General features: G+C 40.7%; 1 protein-coding gene and 1 long non-coding RNA gene across 2 annotated transcripts; both read right to left on the reverse strand.

Moving 5' to 3' along the window:
* Nucleotides 1-4,327: 4,327 nt before the first annotated feature.
* sumo3b (small ubiquitin like modifier 3b) lies at nucleotides 4,328-10,451 on the reverse strand. Its single transcript, XM_012878347.3, has 4 exons — nucleotides 10,308-10,451; nucleotides 9,668-9,796; nucleotides 9,422-9,493; nucleotides 4,328-5,013 (listed from the first exon to the last, which is right to left on the reverse strand). The coding sequence occupies exons 1-4, from the start codon at nucleotides 10,326-10,328 to the stop codon at nucleotides 4,951-4,953; spliced, it is 285 nt and encodes a 94-aa protein (XP_012733801.1). The 5' UTR covers nucleotides 10,329-10,451; the 3' UTR covers nucleotides 4,328-4,950.
* A 4,428-nt stretch (nucleotides 10,452-14,879) lies between these two features.
* Nucleotides 14,880-18,104, reverse strand: LOC118563737. Its single transcript, XR_004931400.1, has 3 exons — nucleotides 17,806-18,104; nucleotides 15,058-15,158; nucleotides 14,880-14,945 (listed from the first exon to the last, which is right to left on the reverse strand). It is a non-coding gene; the product is annotated as an uncharacterized LOC118563737 (long non-coding RNA).
* Nucleotides 18,105-18,421: the final 317 nt, after the last annotated feature.

Raw genomic sequence — 18,421 nt, forward strand, 5'->3', positions numbered from 1 at the left:
GAAACTGGAGCAGAGGTTCACCAACCAACAGGAGCCTTAAACAAAAAAAACAAAAAAAACAAAAAAAAAAGCTGCACTGGAAAGGTTTAAATCAAAAGATCTTCATGTGTTAGAATGGTGAACTCAAAGTCCAGAGCTGAATCCACCTTAGAACCTGCGGCAGGAGTTGAAAATGACTCTTCTCAGATACTCTCCATTTAGTCTGACTGAGCTTGAGCTGTTGTGACAAGAAAAGGCCAAAAAAAAATAAAAAATAAAAAAGATGTGCAAAGCTGTTAGAGACAAACCCACCAAAAATTGCGCCTGTAATTACAGTACAAGGTGTTTTTACACCGTACTCATTCAAGGAGGCCGAATCCAAAAGCAAGCCAGTGCCACACTTTTCAGATTTGCATTTGTTTTTTTGTTTTTTTTACTTTACAATCATGAGCTACTTTGTGTTGGCCAGATAAAATACACTGAAGTTTAGGGTTGTAAACAAGACATTATGTCAAAAAAAAAAGGTTAAGCGGTAATAATACTTTAAGCGACAATGTGGTTGTTTTATGTGCTTACGTTGACTTACACTTAAGACTTCTGAAATAAGGCCCCTTGAGGTAAATTAGGGTCAACAGTTAAATAAAGGGATTGAAAATAAACGTATTATTTTATATGACGTGACATATTTCATAAAATGGGATCACCATCAGTGAAATCACACGTTTGTCTCAATACATTTCCAGGACCGTGTAACTGGACTCCATAAACTGCCCATTATCCTTATAAATAAGCAACCCTTTCACCACTGTCACAGCAGAAAAGCACATGACACAAACTGCTCAGTGACTCAACGCTGAAACAATACCAATCAAACAGTGCAGCTCTCATAAATGCACTTTCAAACAAATGTGGTTTGTGTAATGAGTCGTGAGTGCTCCTGATTGACTAAAAACCTGAATGAGCGCACCAGTGTTACCTCCAGCAGTGTATGTAAACCCCATTATTTATTTCCATATATAATTTCAAAGACGTCTCCCGGTATCTCTGCAACTACCCCAACTGTGATGCGTCCATAAAAACAGTCATCCTCAGCCATCAGCAGGGAGTTGAGTGTATAGGCGGAGGAGGCATATCGCAGCTGCATTTCTGAGCCATTTGGGGAAATATGACTGATATCTAAAACCCGCCTGAGGAAATGTAAAATTCAAAGAAAGTGCCAAAAATAAATGCAACACAATAGGACCTCTGTGTGAGCAACCTCAGGAGGGAGTTCACTTGGCTGCAGCTCAGTGACATCTGTGAAATCAAGTTTGCTTAAACAGGAGGAGGTTCTTTTAGCTTTAGTGGAGCAACAGTTTGTGCTTTTATAGCTGTGATCTCTGAGGGCTGCAGAACGCTGGGTCTGAAATGAGCCGCGACACAATGACGCCCTCTGCTGTATCTCATTTGTATTACAGCAAAAAAAATTTGAACTAAAAGGTCCACAAGCTTTTAAATCCGTGTCCTGGACTCATTGGAGACAATTACCTTACATAGGAGGGAAAAAAAAATAAAAAAATCTGGGACCAACATATATTTTGTTAAATTACCTTTAGGCTCACTGATAGTTTGTCTTTTTCGTGTTCAAAACACAACAAGAAAGCCAGGCATAGGCAAAGTGAATCAACTGCCTACCGGGGATCTATATGCCGGAGAAGTTTATAGATCACAATTGCAAACCACTTGTTTGCAATGTCCTCTGCAATAATTAGAGGACAGTATTGTATGAGGAAAGAAAATTATAACTAATACAAGAAAGCATTAAAAAGGTCCCAATTAAAGTTGGCCAAAACCCATGCAGAGGACATTGCAAACATGTGGTTTGCAATTGTGATCTATATATTTATACTCTACCTTATATACAATACTGTCCATTTGCAGCCAAGTGCAGGAAAACCAAAACTACTTTGGAAGTTGCTCTGACATTTTATTGGGGATATAAAAGTTCTAACAAAGGATAGGAGTTGTTAGTAAAGTGAAATGAATGGTATTATTTTTGTGCCAGTGTCTGCAGAGGCTGTTCTTCCTCCAGGAAAAAGTAAGTTTACTTGTTGCTTCATGCGCTCTGATGAAGACTTGTTTTGGCTTTTTGATGAACATGAGGAATGATGTACAGAAGACAACAGCTCATGTCCTGGATGTCAGTGTGCAGGGAGGGACACTGATATGGAGGACCAATCCTGCCATAATTAAAAATACACTGACTCCACCACAGCGACCCCAGACCTGTTAATGGACTTGACTTTAACATTTAAACTTCAGGGCTGCAGTAATCCCCTTATGCTTTTACACGTTTTTCAATAACAATTCAAGTTTCCATTAAGATTCTTTTTATTGGTCTTTTGTATTATGGCACATTTTCTGAGAAACTAAACATTGGGGTTTTCATTTGTGTTTAGCCATAATCGTCAAAAATAAATAAATACATAAGTGTGTGCAATGAACACAGGCTTCCCTTAACATTTGATTTACAGTATTAGTTATGATATCCTACTTTATGCAGATGCTCCATTGTGTTGTGACATCTGAAATAACAAATCAGTGGTTTTGCAGCTTGTGTGTGCACCAGGAGCACATTTTTAACATGAGGAAACTGCTGGTGAACAAATCTCAGCAGGTAATAAATTTATAGTCGCTTGTAAATACAAACAACTAAACTTTCCTCCAGTTGTGTAACGGACACGATTTCCAGTTTTGAGTCGACAAATTTGAAAACACTTCGTCCCGACTGCTTTAAATTGAATAAATAATGCAAGCTGACAAGTGATTACAAACCAACAGCACATTACATCCCAAAATAAGTATGATGAATTCATTATCTCTGTAATTGCTAACAATGCACTGAGAAAAGTATTTGCACCCATACAGATTTCTTTCTTGTCACACGTTAATGTTTCAGGTCATCAAAGTTTGATATGAAATAAATATAACCTGAGTTAATATAGAACTTTAAAAAAATAAACAAATAAAAAAAAAAATCACTTATTAAACCAACCAGACCCTGTGTGAAAAGTAATTCCTCCCTGTTTAATCATTAACTGTGATTAACTACATCCTTTAAGCTTTGGCACTCCAATGAGAACCACAGTGAGCCATTAGCCACAAATGGAGAAAACAGAACCACCAAAATCACTCCAAGAACTCATCCAGACGTTAACCAGGTTCTAGTGTGATGGCTGGACGGTTCCTAAGTTAAGAGTCTGCATAGTGCACCAAAACAACCTGCAGATGGCAAAATGTAACGACGTAAACAATTCAACTTTACAGCAGATTCCCACTAATGAAGGTCAGACAATTCAAGAGGTATCAAACTATATTTATTGTATACAGAATCAGGACAACAAATAATGTACAAATTAAGAAAAGCCAACGTCCCCATGTGTTCTTCAGGTACATTTAGAACACACGAGGACATTTTCAGAATAACAAACAAAAAAATAATAATATTCAGCTAAAAAAAAATGCAATGACTCTTTACAAACGTATTCATGAAAAAAAAAGAACAAAAAAAATAAAACTGTCAACTGTTTGCATGACTTGGTATGTTTACAGATACGCCAGTAATGGACCAAAGAGGGTCAACAGTTTCCCCACCCTAGAGGTTTCCTTAGACGCAAAGAAGTCAATTTACAAGTGACGGAAATGGTTTTCCACCTGAATGACGAACGAACCAACAATGTACAGTAACTTATACACCTGCACACCCTTAGAGCGCCGGTTTTTGGTCCAGCAACCCACACGCCATCCGCCTAGACCTGCTTTATACGCACTGCTCAGAAAGATTAAAGGAACGCTTTTTTAAAAAAAAAAATCAGAGGATAACGCGAAGTCACAACCATGTGGACTATTGATCTGGTGAGGTCAGTAGCAGAGGGGGGCAGTCAATCAGTATTAATGGAATTAACAACAGGCGAACTAAAGGGGCAACAACTAGACGACCCAAGGAACAGGAATGGTCCTGCAGGTGGAGGCCACAGACATCTTCCCCCTCACTTTATTTCTGCTTTTCAGTAGTTTTGCATTGGACCAGTGTCCCTCCTGGTACCATGAGGAGACAACTGGACCCTGCAGAAGTCGCTCAGGCAGTCTAACTCCACCAGGAAGGCTCATCAATACACGCCATTGCCAGGAGCTTTTGCTGTGTCTCCCACCACAGTCTCAGGTGCATGGAGGAGGTAGGCACCTTAGGAGAGGACCGGTATCTGCTCCTTTGTGCAAGGAGGAACAGGAGGAGTACTGCCAGAGCCCTACAGTCACCTTTGAGTCGCTGCAATGACATTTCAGCAAACTGGACCAGCCTGTTTTTTTCAGTTTCACGTTCTCACCGACATTTTCATCAAACGATGCGGCATCCTTTTCTCTTACCCACCAGCATGGTTATATTTCCAAGCGAGATCCGATGTGTTTTCCGAAGCGTTCCTTTCAATTTTTTTTTTTTTTTTTTGAGTTGTGCAAACTATGGATATTTATGACACATGGTTCTAAACATGGTACCAGAATCCGGCGGAGAAGCTTTTCGCACACACAATCTTAACCTTTAACTAAGTCAATTAACATACTTCAGCCTGTTTTAAATTCAAATGCTTATAAATTGGGAAACCGAATAAGGTAACAAAAGCTTATGATACACGAGCACATCTTGTCACAAGACCCCCCCTCCCATCGTATCGGGTCAGATCGGAGATGAGCCCCAGCTTCAGACAATTGTTCAACAGTTTATTTAGGAGTTAAAAAAAATTAAACGGGCTTCCCTGCATTATTTAGGAGTCAGGATTTTCCCCTGGAAGTCTACCATAAACATGTGCCTGATGATACGCCCAGAGCAGAACAGGGGGAGGGGAAGAAGAAGAAAAAAAAATAATTAAAAACTGAAAAATCATAGAAATAAACATTAACAAAAACCCGACATTACACCAACAGTCCAAACGCCTTTTAGTAGACTCCTCCTGTTTGTTGCTGGAATACATCGATAGTGTCTTCATCTTCCATCTCCAGCTGCAACAAAAAAGCATTTAGGACTCAGTCACGCTAAAAGCACTCACAAAAAAAAGGACATCTTGCAGATCTGCTCAGCTCAGAAGAAACATATTTTTCTTAAGAGAATAAAGCTCAAAATACATAAAAAGCAGAAAACATACATGCAAATGCACCGGGACCACTGCACCTTTTATTACAAAGCACAAATTCAATTCACAGCCTTTATTGACAATGTACGTGTGCACGACAAATGCAAAATTAAATCTTTGTCATCCTTCTACAGAAAATGAGGAAAAAAAGGGATTATCAATGGAGATGTAGCTCTCCAGTGAATTATTTTTGCTGCATCAGCGCCGTTTGTGCAGGAGCAGCTTCCCATGTGTCCTGGAAGGAGTCGACCAACCTCTGGGCACCAGGTTTACCGGCCCAGGACCTCCTTCCTCCGCTCCTTTAGTCTAATGTGTCCCTACAAGTTTTCTGCTGGACTGATTCCCCACCATCTGAACGGTTGCTCCGTAACGTTAAGATGTCAGAACTTGCCTGCTGCTGGTTTTATAAGCCTGGCTGATTGGGTTCAAATTTCTTTACCCGTTTTATGTCCTCCAGCAAAAGCCTTGTGAAATAATAATTGTTCTCTTTCACTGCACCGTTCTGCCTTGCACATGTCTGACTCTTTAGTTTGCATTCATACGGTTAAATGACATTCACGCCGCACGTCTAAGCTGCCAAGGGTGCGACTTGGATTCACACGCGTCGTGAATTAAATCAGACCGGATGAAGGATGACAGAAAAAGTGGCGCCTGGCCACGGTAGCAGGGAGCTGTGCCTGGAGGAGGATTTTTAAGTAACCAATTGGAGAACCAGCGTGAAGTCACATGGCCTACGAAAGTTTAAGAACTTACTACCAGCACCCCTCTCCACTGAAACGTGGGCTTGCAGAAAAAAAATAACCCCAAATACAGAATGAGAATGCTAAAAAACAAACAAACAGGCATGTTTATTACTTTATTTCTTAATTAATCCTTCCCGTGTCCACATTTTTCTTCCAATTTTGATGGAGGCGACACCTTAGCGCCCCCTGTTGACAAGCAGCCACATGCCGGCCTGTTGCCATTTTGGTGATTTGATCCTATTAGATGGTGTTTTTCTGTTTGGTTTTCCTTTTTTATTTTGGTCTGCGCTCCGATTATTTCCCCCGTCTCTAACTGGCGTTGTAATCGGAGCACGGCGTTCTTCTGACCGGCACCCAGAACGACCCGTTTCACTCAGATTATCAGAGAGGACTGAACTACAGCCTGCCGGTCCAACACCTGCAGCCTTGTTCCTTCCTGTTTGTTCAGACTGACCTCGCCGATTTAACGCCACACTATTATTTTTTTTAAAACACGCCTTTCAACGCATGATTCAGCAGCACGCCTGTTGTTTTCCATTACTCTACAGCACCTACTGGGAGACTATTTGTCATGTAGAGAAGCAACTTCACTCAAAAACAGTGACCCGTCCACTTAGTGATGCTGGACTGTTATTTTAAACACAAATGTATAATCAACCAAACACAGGGTGTGAAATTAGGGAAACACAGCCCTTAGTTTTCCATTTTGAAAACAATAAAATCCTAAACTCTGACATCATCCTTTCTACTGAAGAAAGGTTTCATCTAGGCACAAAAACACGGATTGGTTTTAATGATTACCAAGAATTCTTTTATAGTTAGAAATATCATTTTAAACTCAAACGCCACCACTAAAACCCATTTTAGTTAACGCCGATATTAAAAACTACAAGACGTCAAGTGAAACAGGGATATAAGAGCCCTACGTGGTAGAAGCAGCTGTAATTTGGAGGTTAAAACCCTGCAGGGAAGGCAAAACATCTGGACTTCTGGCCGACTCAGCGACCTATAGAAAGCAAGGCGAGTTTTAAAGGAGACGTCCGGTCAGCAAGGAAGAATCAATGAATCATTATGTATACCTAAAACTAATACTTTCGCGGTGATTTAATTAATTAATTGTCGTCGCCATCACTGAGTCTGGGAGCGGCCATTAATGACCAAATATGGTAACACCTCACTCCTGACGTCTTCAGGAAGTGACGTCATGGTCTAAGTATCCGCGCTTCACACGCTAATTCAATAGGAACTATTATACACATCTGCGATCAACAACCATTATTTTAGATTTCGAGAGGACTTCACCATTGAAATTAGCGAGAGCAATTGTTAAAACAACAATGCCCACCTGCATGGCCGTTGGATGTTGCAGTACGTCGGGTACAAGTGGAAAAAAAAAGTTATTTCACCTTTCCGCTACACCACAGCAGACAGATTCAACTCACATCGCCCCTTTTGGTCTCCTCGGCTCAAACTGGTATGGCTGTATTTCGTCAAAAGCCAGGTTGCTATCAAGAAAGTCTTCCATATATTCCAAATCGCTTTCAAATGATGACGAAAAAACACGGGACTCCCATCGCTGTCGCTATTAAATCCATTACTCTATGCTTCGCATACTGCACTAGTCGTCGCCATCTTGGATAACAGCGCGTTGTGACAAACACCAGATCCAGCGTTGGGACTTCGCACTGTGACGTCACAAACTGGGAGGTGGCAGTACGGTTCTTAGACCAACACGGATGCCTCCAGTAAAGCACATTCAAATGAACATGACTCTTAATTAAAATAACTTATTCATTGAACAGTATGTAATAATTTTAAAAGTACTTTCAGAAGTTTGAATTCTGAATATGACCGGACTTCTCCTTTAACCGGATGTTTCCAAATACTCGAGAGTTGCGAGTTTCTTCTATTCAAATTTGTTTCTAACGCTGCAGATTTTACGGACCACTAGAAGTGTCTGCTTTTGATCTGCAGGACCACCAAAACATTAGGAGGCTGCATTTTCCCCCCCGAAGCAGTTTGTCAACTTTCTACTTTGTGAAAACTGTCAATAGAGAAAAGGTAGAGTACCTTGAAGAAAATTCCTACAAACCCCCACAATAATATAATTTAAGGCCATTAAAAACAACCTATAGCATGTTTTTCCCCTTTGCTCGTTAAAACAACTGAAGGTAGAGCGTCGTGTAGGTTTGGCCTGAAGTTTTCTCTGACGTCAATTAACAATGAACAGTTGTCAAATTTGTTAATATATAAGTCGTTACTAATAAAGTTCATAAATACGCATTTGTTGCTCGCTTTACCATTAATGAAACACTTAGTTTGCAATAATTCCATTTGCATATTTTGATACACATTATTAGCAAACTGATAATATTGATAAACGGGACGAATTTGCACTCGGTAATCATGAAGCTAAATTCTTCTATTTACAGACCTGGATTCATTTTTAATCACCAAACCCACCTCTTTTCATCAAGGTATGAAATTTCCAATAAATAAATAAATGAAAAACTAAACTAGTTTGCTCAGGGGATCCACAGCTAAGAACCCCAGCAGCTGTATGAAAGTTGCCCCTTATTGATAATTGTTTTTCCAATTAACTGCTGACACCTGCTCCGCTCTAAGCAGAGGACCCACCGGCGCGTACGCCAGCCGCGCACCATTGTCGGGCAAGTGAGGGGAACTGAAAAAGGTCACTGGAGAGTTCTTGTTCAGCTGCAGGAACAACACGCTGGGCAGTAAACTCCTCACACCAACTGTGTGAACGTCTTTTGAAATGCAGTCATCAGGACAAACGGTACCGAAACATTAGAAGGAGAACCACCAGATCGCTACACAGCTCTCAAGCTCCCACCCCTTCCTTTAAAATAACTTCCTCCCTTTCCTTCCATCTTTGAAACTAATTAATCTCCCATAATTCCTAGTCTGTCCTTCCATCATTACTCACGTTTATCAGTCCTCCCTCATGTCCTTGCTTCCTCATCTCCTTCCCTCCCGTCTTTCTTTTCAGGTTTACCCTGTATAAGCATCTACCATAAACCTCTAGAGAATTTTATACTTGTTGCATTTAAAATGACATTAAAAAAGGGGTTCTGACCCCAAAAATTGGACTCTGTGAATGTATAAAAAAAATATTTCCCAGAAAACGACACAAAGCTCTTAAGTATTTGAACACTTGTTCAAAGAGCATCAAAACATATTTACAAGCGTAAAAACGACAAGACACACAGTCAGCTCGGGATCTAAGTTCACTCGACTTTCTATTAAAGCTAAGCTAAATAGGTCAGGAGGCAGGCTTGGTGCATTGCAGGCTTAGTTATAACATAATAGGTAGATCCACACGGCGGGTTTTCTATGTAACACAGATCAGGACTGAATTACTTTAGCTTTTTCCAGTTTGCATCAACAGTAAGCTGCCTCAGCACCCCAATTTTGTTGTTGATACAGCAAACAATAGTGATAAAGGAGAGATGCAGATAGCATGTCACGTGCTGCTTTCGCCCCACAAAAGTGTGACCTCCATGCTGTACCAACCTGTGCAGGTGTGTCCGTCTCGTTAATCGGCTGTCCATCGAACCTAAACCTTATCTGACGAATTGAAAGCCCCTGCAGAAAAAAAAGGCAGAAAATGCAACCTTAAGTCAGGTTCAGAAATCACAACTCAAACCAGTTATGATGCAAAGCCTGAAGTCCATAAAAAAAAACAACAACAACAACAAAAGCACGCCTCCTGCAGAGACACGGGCTGTGTCTCAGCGTGGAAAGGGGGCCGAGGCTTGCCTGTCTTTCGCAGTACGCCTTCATGAGTTTGCTGAGGGGAGTGTGCCTCTTGATCTTGAACTGGACCACCGATCCATCCTGACCCGCTACCTTCAGGTTGATGTGGTCGTTCTCCGTCTTCACTCCTTCCTGCAACACAACCAGTCGTCATCACCACCATCATCATCTTAATCCTGCCGGGAAAACCCACGGAGTGAATCGCCTCAGCTAATAACATCAGATACGATCAGCGCCGAGGCGACGTTTTGCACGCCGCTTTCCGTTCAACAAGGTTAGCTTAGCATGCTAGCCCATGCTAATAAACTGGCGCAGAGAGCCACAATGGCGCAAAGGCTGAGGGGGGGAAAACGCAAATGATTTTGGCCCCTAACCACCACCACCCCCATACTGGTATCTTAAAAAAATATATATCACGCTTTAAAACGCAGCTTGTTATCTACAGCCGCCGATAGCCGATTAAACGGATGAAATACACGAGGAATGTGCGCACAAACCCAGAATAGCCGCAAACCTTTGTTTTCCCCGTCTACCCGCTCAAACGGGGTTGCCGCAGCCTTTAGCGACAACCCGCAGCAGGAATAATCAGCGCCAAACGCTGGGAAATGAACGGGGCTCTCGGCGCCAGAGCCCCGGCACCAACCTTTGGCTTCTCCTCGGACATCCTGCTACTTTCTCCGGTGTCTGGGACGAACGTGGAGCCCTGGCGTCGGTGCTGGCGAGGCGGTTTATTCTCACCTCCTACGGCCCGGCTATTTCGTTCGGAGCAGGCGCGCGCACCGCACAGACATTTAAACTCCGATTGGATGCGGCGGGGTCACGTGGTCGGCGATCGCGCGGGGCCGCGGATACGTGAGCGCGTAAGGGAGATTTTGCGCACTCCCGCGAGAGAGCTGGTCCGGATGCGGCGAAACGAGAAACAGCCTCGATTCGGACGGCTGACACACGGAAGAGATGCTTAGAAATTACATTGAAACGTTAAAAAATAGAGAAAGGAAATTAATTTTAAAAATAGCTATTTTTTAAATGTTTTTACATTTTTTGAAACAAAGCAAAATCTAAAACAATATGGTCCAAATAGAAAAAGATGAACAATAAAAAATATACTGGTCAAAAAAATAAAGGGAACACTTGGTGTTACATTGTTTAAGTGTTCCCTTTATTTCTTTGAGCAGTACACATTTGAAATGCTATAATGATGGTGTTCTCATGATGGTGTGCAGCAATGATATTCATATTTAAAAATGTTCCTGTGAAGATCCATTTAGCTTTTTTAGCTTGTGACGGCCTTTTTCTTGGTGGTCTATTCACAGTAGATGCACTGAAAAGCGTGGGAATAGCGTCTGCCTTCAAGGTTCTCCTTCGTATATAAGATATCCTGACCTCTGACATAATTTTTTGGTGAATTCAGACGTTTCTTGTCTGAAGCAGTTTGCCGAAAAGAGTTCAGAGCATGACTTGCTGTGCCTGGTCGGAGTCCATCTGTCCCTAGTCATTTTTTACGGCTCAGAAACTGGAAGCTCTTCTCCAAACTAATGTCTGGTGTTCGTTCGTTCCATCCATCGTGAGATCGGGTCGCAAGGACAACAGGTCCAGGAGAGCAACCGTCTCCCCAGCGACATCCTCCTGCTCATTCCCAAGGCGTTCCCAGGCCAGCCAGGGTATACAGAAATGTTGTTATGATTGCAACAACTACTCAGGATCAGAAGATTATTTTTTTTATTTACCAAATCAAGTTTTGAGTTTGGTGAATAATGTGAAATACACAAATGTTTGTCATGAGTAACATTCCAACCTTTCGTGCCTTTCTGAGAAACTTCATGTACGGACCATAAGGCACACCGGATTATAAAGCGCACTAAATATTCTTCCCAAGTGTGTAATATCACTCCGCCCCTTCACGTACTCAGCTCTATCCTGAAAAGGAGAGAGCTATCCATCTCTGTCGGGAGGACAGAGTAGTTAGACTACACTGCCCTGTTTCTAAAATAAGGCCAAAATATACATAACCTTTATCTTGAATTAACTTACTTATTACTTATTGTTTCTAGCGCGTACTCTGGGACGTGGGCTGCCTTTACATGCACTTCTAGTTAAGACATTACAGTCAGGCAGTCATTTAGACAGCTTAAGGGTCCGATTACATAATAATGGTAGGAAATAGCATAGAAGATAGGCACCAGCAACCCCTGCGACCCCATGAGGGACTAAGTGGGTAAGAAAATGGATGGATGGATGGATGGATGGATGGATGGATGGAAATAGCATAGACATAATACAAGAGTATAGACCCGGCATCGACCGCTTTCGCCTATGGGCACTGACGAGATTTTGGCCCGCCATCTTGGGGCGGTCGACAGCTCAGCTCAGTGTAAAATGAGTTGACCAGGCGCAGTCAACACATTATCAATTTTAATCAACTATAACTCGCTGAATATTGAACAAATTTTCATATTTTTTTTGCTGAAAACTTTTAAACTACAGCTATTATAACAAATAGTCCAGCGCATTTAAATAATCTTAGTGGGGCTAAAAGTAAGTAAAGTAATATTGTGACAGGATGTACGTATGTTGCAAAACACAGCCACTCATACATTTTTATATTACTATATACACAAACACATTTGTACATGTACACACACACCCATATATATATGTACTTCTCATTTTGATTTATACACCCTCTTTCCACATTGTATAACACGCCTTCTCTATATCATACAATACCTCCACGACTCTCTTTATTCACCTGTGCTTTTCTAAGTTCATGTTTCAAACATATAACTGGATCCATTTTGCTTCATTGTCTTCTAGGAACAACTCCGATACGATAAGTCTTTTATTTTTCATGTAATATATTAATATGTTTATCATTCTCTCCATGATTTTACAGATGTTAGATGTTAAAACTACAGGCCTATAACTCCCTGGTTTTGTCTCATCTTTTCCTAGTTTTCTAATTGGAATAAGCACTGCTTTTTTTCCCAGCTTAGTGGTAATTCCCCATACAATCACCAAAACGGATAAAAATGTTGTGTTTTGTTGCAGAGTAGATGAAAACACTCTCTTTCCCGCTTCAGCCAGGATTTTCTTTTGTTCTTAGGTTGAGTTGCACATTTCACAGCAAAGACATTTGTCTCCAGGACACAGAACACACCGGTTTCCTGAGCAGTAGGACAGCTAGGCATTCTCATGGTGTCTGTACATGGTGTATAGTTGTTTGAACAGATGATTGTGGCACCTTCAGGCATCTGGAAATTGTACCCAGGGAGACCAATCAGATTTGTGAAGGTGTACAATTCTCTTCCTGATACATTTCCTTTTATGATTGTATCTAGGTAGGAGTGTGTTTGAGGTGTACCTTATAATAGATCCACTGAATTAAGCGTGTCCACGTGTCGGAAAGGACTAATCAAAGTGCAGACCTCAATCCTACTAAGAATTTGTGACAAGTCTTCAGAGCACATGTTCACTGACACTCTCCATTCAACCTGCCTGAAGCTGAACCATTTTCAGAAGACCAAAGAGCAGAAATGTCAGTGTCTAGACGTAAAGATGGCAGAAACATATCCCATAACACTTAAAGCTATGGTTTTAAAAGAAATTCATGCCACACATTTTGGACTATTGGTTATGAAATCAAAACCATGTATCCTTTCCACCCCCCAAAACAAATGAAAGTTTGTGGTTGTAAGAATTACAGAGTGTAAATATTTTTGCAAGACGTTAGAGTGATTGCTGGATTTAGGTCCAAGTCCAAAACCACGCCCCGGTTCCTGGGCACCATAGACAATCACTGCTGCATTTTCTGCACTGAGGTGGAGAAAAATAATGAGGGTCACCTCAAATGCTGTGACACAATGGTTTGCTATTTTGCTACTAAATATTTCTAATGACAATAAATAAATAAATCACTTAAACCCAAAGGAAAAGGTTTTGTAACTGCACTTTTAGTCACATGCATTAGGAACGGTGCATGTTTAAAACAGAAGGAAAAATAAAAATGAATAATTCCTAACGTCTATATTATGTGCATCTAAGAGCAAAAGTTCATCAGTTTGGTTCCTGAGTGGAGAACCTGAGTCTGAACAGTAAATTTAAGGCTTCTCCAAATGGAGCAATAGGACAAAAAAAGAGCCAAATAAGGAGGAAAAGTATTGGATTGTTGCTCAGTGGACCAACGCCCTTTTCTCAGATGAAAGTAAATGTTAAATTTCATTTGCAAATCAGGATCCCTGAGCAAGAAGGAGGTGTAGAGGCACAGAATCCATGTTGCTTTAGGTCCAGTGCGAGGTCTCCAGCGTAAGTGACGTCCGCTGGTGTTGGTCCGCTGTTTTATCAGGTCTAAAGTCAGCGCAGCCATCTACCAGAAAACTTCATTATTCTTCCCCCATTGACGATCTTTATGGAGATGATGATTTGAGTTTTTGTTTTTCAGCAGGAACTGGCTACTGTGCATGCAGCCTGACGACCATAGCATCACTGCACTTGATCTGACTTAAACCCGGTAGAGTATCTATGGAGTATTATTAAGAAGACTAGAAACGTTAAATTTTTTAAGAAATTGAAGATGGCGCCCGCCTGGTGGTGCGCGTAACCGTCAAAGGCAAAGTTTCCGAGTTCCTTGGTTGTAGGCTTTTATCGCTTGGGGATTTTAAATCAAATCTTCTGAGTGAAAAGGATTTGTCTTCCTCAAAACCAGCCGACAGGAGAAGGTCTGCATCAAAGCAGCATGGAAAATTGGTGTTATTAAAACACGATTAAATACTTCAATGTAGCAAGAAAAAATTAAATATGTGAATAAAAATGTTAAAGGCATCAAAAATGGTGAAATGTATTGATTTAAATTCAAAAATACTTATTTAAACCCAAAGGAAAATTAAACATTGGGTAAAAATGTAAAACTCTTAAATTGCCACACCGGGTCATGCACAGCTCCGAATTGCGGAGAGGTCAACTGTGTTGAAGAAGTGGTTTTTGGTTAATTTTGTCGCCAGGGTAACTGGAAATGGCGTCAAGTACAAAAAGCCCACTTCACGGCATTGAGACGAACGTTTTGATGTATAGTATGTGGGGGTAGCCCCTACGGTTCGGCCTGTATTAACGGCGATGGACCCTTATTAGGTGGATAGTATAAGGCTCCGCCATGCATTTTCAATGCATAGGCGGGCGCCTAATTAATTCAACAATAAGTCACTGAAAACTAAAATGACAGTCATACCTTTCTCTCTGGAGATTGAGTGGGGGACCAAGCCTGAGGGGTGGGTGGGGGTGTCCTGGGCTAAAGACAAAGAAATAATTGCAACCATGCCTATGGCCAAAACTACCAACAGTTACTGTAATGGTAAGAGAAGAAAAATAAAATAAAATACAGCAATGTATAAGTGATATACCTTGGCGATGTCCGGCTCAGAGTTCGTCCTCCTCCATCTCTTCTTGGCTGACTCCGACCGACGCCCTCTCCGTGGCATTCTCAAATTACAGCAAAAGAGAACTTGGGGGGGAAACGTTATTCACAGCAAAAGCAGAAAAAAAAAAAACACAAATGTAGTATAAATGTAGATAAATTGTTTGGTTGATAGAAAGTAAGAAGTAAAGAAGTGATTTAATCCTTTAGTCCTCCACAGGTAGTAGCTGCAAGTGTTCAGATAAATTGAAGACAAAAAGAGTCCATTGAATAGGTGGAAAAACGACTGGGCGTTTTCAAAGGAATTACACAGTACTTTAACGGTTCCGAAATGTGACAATATGTTTTGCACAATAACAACATTTCCCCCAACAGAAAAACAGTTATTGCCACGAGAAGAGGAGATCAGCATCTGTCCATCATTGTAAGATCTATACTGTCACTATCTGGCATATCATATGAATCCCAATTTTCATTGATATGATCAAATGATGGAATGCTAATCATAAAAAACATCAGCGGAATTTTCTTCTTCATGATTACTTGATAAATTCTCATTGCAAGCATCGTAGAAAGTGTCCATGGAATCCATGTTCTCAGAATTAACTGCCAACAAAGCCATAGACTCCTTTTCGAGCATAAGCAAATGTTCCTCCACTTTTGCCAATATTTTCCTCCTTTTTGTCTCCATTATTTAAAAAAAAGAAGAAAAAAAATAAAAGAAAAAAAGAAATGTTTTAGCTTTCAGCTATGGTAACAAACACAGGAGATAAAAACTCCAACCAACAACTGCAAATGATTTGGTTAGAAAATGTGTTTCTGTGGTTAATCACAGATCTAAATCCATGTAAAATGAGGCTAGATTTGTTTTGAGTTTATCTCGTCACAGAGGTGACTATAGGCTAATGTGTGCATTATAAGGCGGAGGGATTTCAGCTGGTTATATGCACTGCGTCGTCAGTTATTTAAGAGTCAAAAAGCGACTTCACTTTCAGAAACAAACCCAAAGAACGGCAAGCAGCAAATAGAAAAAAAAAATTAAAGTCGTATGAAATAATCAGACTTGGAAACAGTGAGCTCGGGTAGTGTAAGTCCAGCTCTGATTCCCTTAAGACGGTAGAATGTGCCGCAGAGCCGAAGCTCCGAGCCGACGGCGGTAGAAGTTGCAGTTTCGGTCGTGGTCACCTAAAACTGTGGCTTTTTTTTGTTACTGCTGTTATTAGTGATGGGTCCGGCAACACCGATGCGTCGGCGCCACTGAGATATATTATACACTTGAGTGCTAATCGCCCGCTGTTAGAGCGAGTCGCTTTGAAGCCACCGGCCGCCATATTGGTACTCCCTATTTCCCCCCAGTAACTAGGGAATATATGCGCTACAAATAATGATGATTTTCTCATGTTCAGGGGGGGCTTAAAACATTTATAAATGTATAAATAACAATATACAAAAACATATATTTACATATATGTATAGATATTTATACTTAGATACATATACACATACTTATATATATATTTTATATGAATAACATGTAAAATATTTCAGCACCTAATTTCCTAGTAGTTGATAGTGTTAGTACATCCCCTGACTGTAAAATTACCTGTGAAACGTTTTCACACAGCCAGAAAACTGCTTGTTGTTGCAACCAAATCCTATGGGATTCTGTGAGAGTAGGGAGTAGCAAGATGGCGGCCAGTGACTTCAGTTTTTCGGCAAAATCAGCAGTCCTGTGTATTATATAGCTTAAAGTCCCTTAAATGAGGTTTCATTTAAGGGACTTTAATATAGCTCAGTGGTCGGCGCATGTGTCGAGCTCATAGAGCAAAACCTGTGTCGATGCGCATGTCGACACCACTGAGTGGTCGACACAGGAAAGTCACGTGACCGATACAGGAACTGTTTCGAACAGACTGACGCGCCAAACTGTTTCTGTTCCCTCGAAGCTGCATGCTTGTGCATTCGCGCACAGCAGCGCGGACAGCAAAGCTTTGCTGCGCAGTAAATAAAATCCAAGCTGAACTGTAAACAAAATAACGGTCAATAATGGTTAATTTTTAACCATTTTTGCAACTCTGGTGTGATGGTGTACCAGAGTCTCGCTCTGTGAGCGCCAGGCGCTCCGATCAGCGCCTTTACGGTTGGGCGGGTTTATGGTTGAGCGGGTTGCGCTGTGCGTCTTTGTTCTGAGCGCCGTTTCAGAAAAAAAACGGCTGATCTACCCTTAGTAGAAAGCTGCTACTCCGAGTAGTTCTTCCTCCCTCTGTCATACTCAGCATTGAAAGGACATGGCAGCAAACAATTTGTAAAAAATAAAAATAAAAAAAGCCAGTCCACAAGCATCCTCGTTCACAACATGTTTACTTATTATGATACAAGTTCACATTTTTTATTGACTGTATCTAAAAAAAAAATCAAATATATGTTTAATTCAAATGAAAATATAAAATAATACAATGCAACATACAATGATTTAAATTGTATTATTGTGTATACTTGGTCATCAAATCAGTGTCAGTTAACTCTGTCAACCAGGTTGCCTGTAGGAATTTTTAAGGTCCAGCAGGTGTCAGTATTCAGTGGCACAGTGTCAATAGTTTCATGACGCCATATCGACCCATCACTAGCTGTTATTACTCTCAAACCCGTAGCATTCTCTAAACTATGTCTGCAGCAGACACTTTAAACCTAGCTCCTGCACTCTTTATAGTTACTTTCCGAAAAACATTCTTACCTGTATGTCGTCCAAAAGATACCGTCTCCTCTCCAAGGATAAAAACAACTTCCTTCCAACAAGATGGCGTCTGTTAACTTCCGGCTAAGCGTGGTGTCGGAATCCACTTCCGGTAGAAATTGAACTGTTTTGTTAGCGAGACTACTGGATGATCCTGGACGATCCAAGGTTTAGTTCTGTTTCAGACAATTTTCGTATTTGTTTAGTTAGCTTGGGTGATTTTCAAGATACTAATTTAGTTGTGAAATTATTAAAATGTGAACATTATAAACGTTCCCCTGTCTCGTGTTCACTGCCCCCTAGTGACTGAACTGAGAATTGTGGTAATTTATTTTTCCCCTTCTAAAGTTTGTTAATAAAGGCCACAATTAATTAAATACTAAATTCTTAGCATCCTTCGTTTGCAAGACATCTTAGCAAAACATGTTTTTTTTTAAAAAAAAAGCTCTTAAAAGCTACTTAATCCACAGCGTGGTGATGTTAGAACAGAATTACCTAACTGAAAATTGTACAAAATCATTACGCTATACGTAAAATAATAAAACAACAAAGCACATACTTTTTGGTTTGACATTAATTCCAGTGTATCAATATGAAAGTAGAATTCACCTGTGTA

The sequence above is a fragment of the Fundulus heteroclitus genome, chromosome 7, assembly GCF_011125445.2.
Source record: "Fundulus heteroclitus isolate FHET01 chromosome 7, MU-UCD_Fhet_4.1, whole genome shotgun sequence".
In the NCBI taxonomy this organism is placed as follows: domain Eukaryota; kingdom Metazoa; phylum Chordata; class Actinopteri; order Cyprinodontiformes; family Fundulidae; genus Fundulus; species Fundulus heteroclitus.